The sequence below is a fragment of the Charadrius vociferus genome, unplaced genomic scaffold (genome assembly GCF_000708025.1).
Source record: "Charadrius vociferus isolate BGI_N301 unplaced genomic scaffold, ASM70802v2 scaffold329, whole genome shotgun sequence".
NCBI lineage: Eukaryota > Metazoa > Chordata > Aves > Charadriiformes > Charadriidae > Charadrius > Charadrius vociferus.
In genome coordinates, this window is record NW_009649982.1 from 155,783 (window position 1) to 166,337 (window position 10,555).

Sequence of the window (10,555 nt, forward strand, 5' to 3'; positions counted from 1 at the left end):
GAGACCCACAAGGCTGCCTAAAACCTCAGATGGAATACTCTGTGATTAGATGGAAGGCTTTCATACGTAATACCTATTGATATAGCTTGCATAAGTATTTAGAGCAAGTCGCATCCCGAAAGGAGTCTGATGAACTTTGTAGAGCTTATAGAAATTTAGCTCAAAAAAAACCCCAACAAAACCAAACACAAAGATACTCACTAAGGAAGAGCTGATGGCTTGGATCCCAAAAACATTTGGGTATATGTTATGCTTGAGAAACCCACAACAATTTATTGTCATTTAGACAATTATTCTATCACCTGATGACACCTCCCCACCCAGCAAGGGGAACTGGGGGGGGGGAAACCAAGGAAACCCGAGGGTTGAAATATAAACAGATTTAATAGAATAAGACTAGATAATTAACATTAATAGCACTAAAGAACAAGTATTGATCCCAATACCAATACAAAATATACAAGGATTATACTCAGCCAATTCTATCAGTAGGAAGCTGTGCGCTCCCAGCAGGGGACAGCAAATGTCAGACACCGCAAGCGCTACAGCTTCTGGAGGAAGGAAAGGCCTCAGGGGTCTGGCACCAGGGCAAGAAGTTCTTTGGATCACAGCCATTAAGGGAGAGAGAACTTCTCAGCAAACTTTCTAATTTATATTGAATGTGATATTCATGGTATGAAATAATCCTGTTGGCCAGCTTGGGTCAAGTGCCCGGGTCTCGCCCTTCCTCATCCCTGCACCTGGCGAGCTCAAAAAAAACTGAGACCTTGAAACCCACACACCATAAGCTGGCTATAAAGTAAATATTTTCACAAAATCAGACACTAAAGTCTTCTAAAAGTGCAGTTTTTCCAAGCTTTAGAAGAGAAGTTAGTCCTGTGTCGCTCAAACCAGGACAGTATGTAACTTGTTCTGATTTCAGTGGAAGCTGAATGTCCACGTACAGTGTAAGAATCTGATACTTTGGTGCTTTTGGTTCTAAATAACTGAAGACAGGCTGAAAAGAAAATGGGTTCTTCCTGAACTATTTCCTTAATTTTCCAATCATACAGGCTAGAAAAGGACACTTAACTTCTCAGAGTGTCAGTCATCTTATCTTCATAAAGATTTATTTGTCACCATGTACAAGTGGTATTTGTAAGACACTTTAGAGCAAAGTGAAAACGTATTATCTGAGCATGCAGCATTGCTGCTGCCCTTCCTGAAAGTTAGGTAACTAGACCTGCTTGCATAGTCTAAGGCTTCTGAGGTGTGAGTAAGCTATATTTTTTTGTTCCTTCCAGCTATACAATTGGCGTTGATAAATTTCCTCTTCCACCCTTATGTGCATATTCTGTTGAACATTGCCACATAAGGGCAGCACTTGTCAATGAAGGTTATGGATCGAATACTTCTCCTTAAAGAGTGAAACAAACTTTTATCAGTGACTTTAAAGAGAGGGGAATGAATTGAAATATGAACTGCTTCTGCCTGACTTCTGTTGCGAGGGTGTTGCAGAGATTTACAAAGGTTGTCTACAAAAAGAGGTCTCCCCCTTATGGACCCCAGATGTCACTGAATCGAGCTCACTGCGTTACCTCTGCCCAGTGTCTCTATGCTTGAGTTGCCCATCAGCTCCCCATTACCAAATGTGCCTGAAAGGGCATTACAAAAAGTGGAATTACTGTTGGATCCAGTCATCATGCATACTATAAGAAATCAATAAATGTGACACTAAATACAGGTTATTATCCTCTTCTCATTATTATTTTCATTCCAGAAGTGTTGTGTGCTGGTTTCCTTCTGCTTGCGTAAATATTTTCTAAGAAAACATTGTGTGGTCTACTGGGTTCCTGATTCATTTTCGTAATGACTGTGGACGCTTGCAGTGTTTCTCAGAAAGCAATATTCTGACTTGCTGTGAGATCCTTAGTTGTTGTCAAGGAACGGTTTTATTTTTTAAATTTTTTTTAACTCTTGGTTTCAGATTGGAACATTCAGATCCTGTGTTTAAGAAAATTTCTTACAGAGAATATGAAGTGGATTTTAAAAAAGAAAAGCCAGCAAATATATTTGCAGGTAAACAGGAAGGAAATGTTCTGAGTATTCTTGTTTGTTGCTTGTTATAAAGGCAGTAACAAGCTAAGCATGCTTGTGGCTTTGTGTCCATTGTTTTGCACATAAATGAAATAGGCACAGGGGATGAGGTCTCTACAGCACACTAGGCTTTGAAAGGCCATAGAGAGGTTGGACTTTCAGAGGATGGGGCTCAGTGCTGTCTGCAAATTAATTGCACAGTACAAAGTTGTTACCTTTGTTTGCATCATCTGATAAGACTTCCCATATTCATTTAGGCTTGTACGGCACAGTCACAGTGGTGACACTATAGATTCACATAGGAAGGAGCTTGAGGCCTGAGGCAAAGTAGATTTCTGGTAGATCAGTGGAAAGGAAATGAAAAACTGAGGTTGGGTGTGAAAGATGTGCCTTTGCGCCTGTTACTGCTTGAAGACACTTTAAATGGATGGAGGCAAGTTCTTGTACTTATGCTGTACATAAGTATCAGAACACAAGTACCATACTTACGCAGAGTACTTCTATAGGCTGTCTGCACTTCACATTAATAGATAAAATAACTTCAGATGCTAGATGTTCAGATTTAGATTTCAAAGCAAATGTGTGTGAGGTTGCTGATAGGAAATTGTTACAAGTTGCCCTGAAAGGTCTCGTCTATAACCCGATCCCTTCCAGTTTTATTTGTTCTCCTGTTTTTTCTGAATCTGCTTCTTTCTTTTTAGAGAAGGAAATTTAGAAAATAGTTTACAAGGAAAGAGACTAACTAGCCAGAGTCTTAGCAGGTTTCTTCCATTGCTTATTTTTGCAACATGGGGAGTAGGGATACAAGCCCTTCTTGAAACCTTTTGCAGGCTATGCCTCAAGAAATTTGCAACGTGGAACTGATTATTTCTTTAGATAACATTTTGGGATTGAAAGATCTTTTTGTTCTGTGACTTCTGGCATTGAGAGTGCTACTCAAAGAAATATGCTTGAATGTCTTTCTCTGAACTCGTAAACTATTAAATGTCTGCCTTCCTAAAACAGTTTAATTAAATTGTACGTGAAGGATTCCTAGAAATTCCCAGTGAACCTCAACATGAACCTTTTGATAAATTTTCTGTATCTGGAATTAACTTTTTTCCCCAAATCTACCATTTTCCTGTGATATTTTTTTTTTAAGTGTTAGTTGGCAGACATACAATTTATAACATTCCTGGCTGAGCTGCAGGTTTTAAATCCCCACGTGCCTTTTTATGGGTAAATCTTCATTGCAGTGGTATTACGTTCCCTGCCTGTGTTAATTTTGCAACTTGTACTTTGAGAGCTCATGTTCCCTAATGGGGGGGAGAGAACTCTTTCTTTCATTAAACATATTGTTTTGCTCACATTTTACTCTATCTTGAATAATTACAGGACTTCTGGGACCAACTCTGCGTGCTGAAGTGGGAGATACTTTAGTAGTTCACCTTAAGAATATGGCTGACAAGCCAGTCAGTATTCATCCTCAAGGCATAGTTTACAACAAAAATGCAGAAGGTAAATACTATAAAGATTCCATGTTTTGTTTGTTTACTTGTAGACTACTGCATGCAATACTGAGAGGAACCCAGACCAATGTTTGAGGATATGTGCAACACAAATATCTGTCGATTCTAGATTAAAACTTCACACCCATTGTTAGCTCCTTTCTTTTTCATCAGTGTAACACTAGGAATATGCGTGTCATCTGACATGCACAGCCTCCTGACCAGCTATTAGCCTGTGTGCTAATGCAGAGTCACGTAGTGGTTGAGGTTGGAAGGCACCTCTAGAGGTTGCCTGGTCCGACCCCCATCTAACTGCAAAATACTCTATTTCAGGACATGTAAACTCTTAAATACAGGTTTAAAAAAAAAAAAAAAAAATTCCAAATCCCTTGCAATAGTGTACATCAAGGCTTTATCAATAAAGGCAGTTGACAGTGTGGATCATGTTGTTCTGATAGTCAGCATTTTATGCTCAACTTTGTTGTGTTTTGCAACCCCATCTCATGGAGTTGAACAGAACAAGTCATTGGAAGCGATAGGCAGTTCAGTTTCGCTATCTTATTGATGTGCCTTTTACACCTAGGATTTTGATTCTCTGGCTCCCCTTTGTCATATTGCAGATTTGCTGGATATGGTAGGCATAGACATGAGCCATTACTGCCATCTGGATGTGCAGTGCACAAAAGGCCTCAGTCAGCAAGGCAATGCTAGCCAGCACAATGGCTTTATGAGACAGAAAGTTGACAAAGTGGGCAGTATTCCTCCACAGAGTATCAGTGAGCAGAGGCTGAAGCTTCGTGCCATCCTAACCCTAGCCAGACTGATGGATAACCCCACATTTTGGCAGCGATGGCAATTCTAGGAAATCCTTAATCTGTAAGAAACAGGATGGTGGAATAGCTACTCTCCCCTATGATACTCTTCACAATGTGAGTGGAATCGCAAGGTGTCTCTTTGAAGCTGAAGAATAGGCAAGAAACAAACCAAGCTTTTGGAACTGATTGTAGGAGGACATTCAAAATGCTCTTTGTCTTCATGCCACCCTACTGACTCTTATCTTACAGGCTCCCTGTACGATGACAGAACATCATCTACAGAAAAACGAGATGATGCTGTACTTCCAGGCCAGATCTACACATATGTGTGGGACATAACAGAAGAAGTTGGTCCAAGAGAAGCTGACCTTCCTTGTCTTACTTACGCATATTATTCTCATGAGAACATGGCAATGGATTTTAACTCTGGTCTGATTGGAGCACTGCTTATCTGTAAGAAAGGTAATGAAATGCTTTAAGACTACTATAAGGTAATATAGTTTCATTCCTTAATATTAAGTTAAGGTTGTATGATAATTATGGAAGATATATTCCTTCTTGTATCTTTACACACAGTGTAAAGTAAATGATTTTCAACATCTTTCTTTTAGATGTTAAAGTTCTTAAATGCTGGCTTTCATGCAGATCCGTCCTATAATTAATTATAGGATGGACAGAGAGTGCTATTAATAGATACATTTGCCTGTACTGGTTGCATTTTCAGTTGCTTAACTGCCAAATATATGAACTCAAATTTCCTGTCTTACAATAAATATTTTCTGCCTTATTCTCTGAACGGCTGAACCATTTTGAGTGAAGCTTTAAAAAATAATTGTTTTACCCATGCCTTTTAAAGGCTGGCTGATCAAGAGGCTGTGGCACTCTCTTCTGTAGCGAGGGTTTGAAATTGCAGAGCAGTGTATATTTTGCCAGTCATTTGAAAATATGGCCAATGATGATTGAACTGATTATACGTCTTTTGAAAATTGCTTTGCATGTGATGAGGGACTTGAGGTTTTAGCATTATGAGTCATTGAATTCCATCTCCACTAATACAAATGGGTGTCTTGTAGAACTTGTAAATAACCACTAGGTACATGGCACTGATTTGAGGGAAGTTTGAAACAGCGTATCACTGTGTAAGCTACTTAAACTACTTGCTGGTCCATTAAATCCTAAATTTTTCCAAGTTATAAATCCTTCTTTTAGTGAAAGCTTTGTCAGTTATTTAGCTTGATCCTCTTGCCCTGCAGTTTGAGTCAAACATTTTTTATAAGCTGCAGACTGCATGGACTTGGACTTTGAAGCTTCCTGAAAGTAAACATAAAGTAAACATAAAATGGGTTCAGTGTGGGTTGTACAAGGGCACTCTTCTCACTGATAGATATCCATTTAATAGCAGAACACACCTACTCATATCACCGTAAAGGAGTGGCATTAGTATTAATTAAGTTCCTCCTGAAGTTTTTTGAGAATTGGTGCTTTTAGTATTATCTGGGACTTGTTATTTTCCTAATTTTCTTGGGTTTTCTTTCCCTGTGTTTGTATATATGTGTACATTTTATGGCATACTGTTAATCTGGACAAATGCTTTGGAATTGCTTGCTTTCCTTTCTTCTCAGGCTTCTTAAATTCATGCATATATTGTGGGATTCAGTTGGATAGGAGTTTGAGATGGATTGGTTTGACCACTACCCTCAAGATAATTTGAGCGTATGTTTCTAGCTAAAGCAAAGACAAATGGCTAACTACTCGCATTTTTAAGATTTCTGAACAGGATGTCTTTGGGTGCTGCATGTGATAGGTGTGCAACATGCCTGTGTACTTGGTCTGGCTGGTATGGAGTTCATTTCTTCACAGCAGCTCATAAGGTGCTGTGTTTTATATTTGTGGCTAAATAGCGTTGATAATACACTCAGGCTTTAGCTGTTGCTGGACGGTGCTTGCACAAGTATTAAGGCTTTCTCTTTTTCCTGCTCAGACCTCCTCAGCTTGTAGGCTGGGGATGGGTGAGAGGTTGGGAGGGGACACAGCTGGGCAGATGAACCAAATTGGCCAAAGGGATATTTCCTACCATTTAACATCATTCTTAGCAATAAAAACTGGAGGTAGAGGAAGAAGTAGTAGTGTTGGGGCAATGAGGGGTGTTGACTTCCAAGGTGGCTGTTCTTGAGAGACGGGCTGGGCATCAGTCTGCTTGTGGGAGTTGATGAGTAATTTCTTTCATGTTGCTTGGGTTTTTTCCCCCCCTCTTTCCTTCACCTGTTGAACCATATTTATCGACCCATAACTTTTCTCGCTTTTGTTCTTTCTGTTCTCGTCCCTGTCTTGCTGGGGGTGGGAAAGCATTGAAGTGGCTGTGTGGCTGCTTGGCTGCTGGCTGGCGTCAACCTACCACAGTCTGACACATTAAGAGCAGCATAGGTGGTATAACCTGGGAAGGTTATAAAAAGTGGACTTTTGAGTTAAAGCACTGACTGAATGTTCTTTGCGTGATAAGCAGGTAAATTGCTCTGTTGATCTGATGCTTCTTTTGTGCAGGAAAACAGGACTTTTTAGCCTCTCATACATAAAAAGGATTACATGAAAGTTCACTGCTTCCACTGCCAGTATCTCTTCTGAAGTAGAATAATCAGCAAGCTCCCAAATTTTCAGTTCCTGCAGTCCAGAGGGCCATCTGTTTTAGTCCTGGATTATGTATTGAAAGTAGTAAATGGAAGTTTTTTATGTAAGCAATCTACAGAAAGAATCAGTAAAATCACACCGGTTCTGTGTGGCATGTCCAGAATGAATTCTACTTGTTGACAGAAATCACTCTTGCATCACAAACTCAACTAGATGGTTTCTTATAACCAATCCAATTCGGTAGTATTTGTGAAAGTCTTCTGTATGTAAAGGTGGTTGGTTTTTTTATAGGAGCTGATGACCTCAGTGTAGTGCTTGAAAAGGCAGTGTTCACACTGCAGGTGATTCTGCCATCATTCTTCTCCTTGCCTCACAGTCTCAAAAGAGAAGCCAGCATCTGATTGAAGGCTGTTTGGCACTCCCATTCATTTAGGAAATCCCTACAACACATTGCCAGAATTGTCTGAGACAATTCATTGTACATTTTTTAATGTCCTCTGGGATACTACAGACTTTTGATTTCATGGTTACCCAACCCAAAAGTACTTTCAGAAATAAAATCACTTTATGAGCATTCTTAAGGTCTTGTTTTGGTAAGGCTCAGCCAGTACATTGAAGCTCATTAAATACGCATTAATGCCACTACATTGATGTGAAAATTGCTTTACTTCTGCTTCAAATTAAGACTTCTTGTTTCTTCTTCATAGGAAGCCTAAATGAGGATGGGTCACAGAAACTTTTCGACAAGGAGTATGTACTGTTGTTTGGTGTGTTTGATGAAAGCAAGAGTTGGCAAAGATCAGCATCACTCAAGTACACAATTAATGGCTATGCTGGTGGATCATTACCAGGTACTTTTCAGGCTTATGTGAAATGAAATTAATATTGATGAAGACTGCATATTACCTTTGTTTGCTTTTCGTGCAAGAGAACAGGACTGTAGACGAATGGGATATAGCCTTTTGTAGAACATGTCTGTGAGCATCTAAATTCTAGAAGGGAAGCTGTGCTGCTTGAAGGAAGTTATGCCATATTGCCGATAAGAACAACAAGATTACTTCTAAGAAGAGTTCTACTCGAAGAACAGGATTACTATCTCTAAAAAAAAAAAAATAAGAAATCACACTTTTTTTTTTTTTTACTCAGCTGATGGGGAGGGAGTGATGTAGTTAACTGCTGGTTTTACAGCATATAGAACATACTAGGTGAAGAACTTCCTGGACGTGAAAGTCAGTTACCATTAAATTAGACTTCCCAGTTAATTAGTGGGAAGACAAGGAAGGTGGTAATGGGGCTGTTCTGTTGCTACTGTTTTTCCCCTTGTTCTCCTAAGGAACTTCTTTCATATCTCTGCCCAGTCCATTGAGCTAATGCAAAAGACTGTCTTAGGTGGGTTTTTTTAAACAAATATTGGATAGGGTAGTTACTTTCACTAGATACAGCCTCACTCTTTAGCTTGTATCCTTGCCTTTTTCTTTTCTTTTCTTTTCTTTTTTTCTTTTCCAGACAAAGACTGATCAGCTTTCCAATAGAGGCTTCCTTCTTTCCTAGCTCACCATAAGTCAGGCTGTCACTTGCACATAGGATTTTAACAGCTATCTTCCACTGACGTACAGGATTTTGGTATCTATTCCATTTACAAGCTTCTGAAACTTCCTCTTGTTGCAAACACTGATCACAAGAGTCAGGTGTTTTTTTTTTTAATGTGTTGAGCGAAGATTTACTTCCGATCTAGTGTGCATAGGGAACTTGCATGATTTGCCTGTGTTCTGAACCCTACTCAAATTTCTCTTTCAGATTTAGAGGCTTGTGCGTATGACAACATTAGCTGGCATTTGATAGGAATGAGTTCCAAGCCAGAAATTTTCTCCATTCATATCAATGGCCAGTCCATGGAGCAAAGACATCGCCGAGTTTCTACTGTTAACCTAGTGGGAGGAGCATCAACCACAGTAAACATGACAGTGAGTGAGGAAGGAAGGTGGTTGATATCTTCTCTTGTCCAAAAGCACCTGCAAGGCAAGAAAACATCTATTTATTAGGCAACTCTGGAGTTGTTCTTCTCTTCTTTGTGTCCTAGATGGCTTCTGTTTTGCAATGGTACAGTTACTGTGTTTCAGATGGTTGTCATTTCACTAAGAAACCGCTGGAGAACAGGGCATTCTGTTGGAATGAGAAGTACACCATGAACCAAAAGCCATTCTTATCTGCAGCTTTACTGCTGTGCAGATCACAGAACAATAGTGGATCAGTATTCCAGCATCTAAGTCTCTGTGATCTGTTCAGATAAGCACCATTATAAAATGAGTAAGGAAGCCCCTGTTTCCTGAGAAACTGAGCACGCTTAGCTGAGGATTGCTCAAATTGATGAACATATTTGCTGTTAATCATTTGAAAGTGGGTGTATCTCTTTCAGCAGTGATCAGAATTCTGTTTTAAAGAATGAGAGTAATGTCTTTTACAAGAACTTGAAGACATGTTTTGGGGGGAAAAAAAAAAAAAGGAAAAATAGCTTTCTGTCTGTTCAGCTGGTATTTTCAAAGAGGGCTAGTGGAGAGAGCTTCTGTATTCCACTTGATTAATATGGGCTCTTTGGAAGGCTCCCAGCCTATATATAGTCTACATGGATGCAGCTTTTTCAAGCCTGGAAAGATGGCAATCAGATGAAAATCACTTGCTGGCAGCCTTAGCTAATGAAATGAGAAATGCAATTGACGTGGTAATGGTTCATAAAATGGAAAATCACTATGGTACTGTTTCTTCTCAATTAGCTGGAATGCATGGTTACATCACTGTAAGAGACTGTGGGAACAAAGAGATCAAGAAGAGTCATCTCTCCTATAAAGAGCGTCTTATGGTCAAAAGCTGGGAATATTTCATTGCTGCAGAAGAAGTTACTTGGGATTATGCCCCAAGTATTCCAGACAGCCTTGACAGGTAAAATAATACTTTTTCAACATAATATGGAATGATAACATGAAATCACAGAATAATTCAGGTTGGAGAGGACCTCTGGGGATCCAATGGCAAAGTTGTATCCAGTTGCACAGGGCCTTATCCAGTTGGGTTTTCATTGTCTCCAAGGATGGGAACTCCTCAACTTCTCTGGGCACCTTTGCAACCTCACAGTGAAAAAGTTTTTCCTTATATGTAATCAGAATTTCTCATGTTGCACCTTGGGTCCATTCTGTCTGATCTCTTCACTATGCAACTCTGAGAAGCCTCTGGTTCCGTTTTCTCTATAATCTCCAATTTGATAGTTGAAGATAAAAATAAGATGCTTCCTTAGCTGTGTCTTCACACAACTGAATAAACTGAGATTTTGCTTCTATGTCATGTGCTCTAGCTCCCTAATCACCATGGTGGCCCTCCACTGGACTCTCACCAGTGTGTCAATGGCTTTCTTTGCTGAGGAGCCCAAAAAGTGGACACCTCCTTTTGCCTCTAATGGGGCGCCCAAAATATGAAGATGACTGAAGAAATGTCCTAAGTAGCATACAAGCCTATTTTCTAAATTACTTTTCCACATGAGTTCTGCTGAAATAAACAATC

The 10,555-nt window shown here is 39.6% G+C and overlaps 1 protein-coding gene across 1 annotated transcript in view; it reads left to right on the forward strand.

The window, feature by feature from the left end:
• F5 (coagulation factor V (proaccelerin, labile factor)) overlaps positions 1-10,555 on the forward strand; it is a 34,777-nt gene that overhangs the window by 1,564 nt on the left and 22,658 nt on the right. The window contains exons 2-7 of the mRNA XM_009891611.1: positions 1,967-2,058; positions 3,451-3,573; positions 4,628-4,840; positions 7,711-7,854; positions 8,801-9,022; positions 9,775-9,940. Coding sequence (XP_009889913.1) covers positions 1,967-2,058; positions 3,451-3,573; positions 4,628-4,840; positions 7,711-7,854; positions 8,801-9,022; positions 9,775-9,940 — 960 coding nt within the window. The remainder of the gene's footprint in view (positions 1-1,966; positions 2,059-3,450; positions 3,574-4,627; positions 4,841-7,710; positions 7,855-8,800; positions 9,023-9,774; positions 9,941-10,555) is intronic.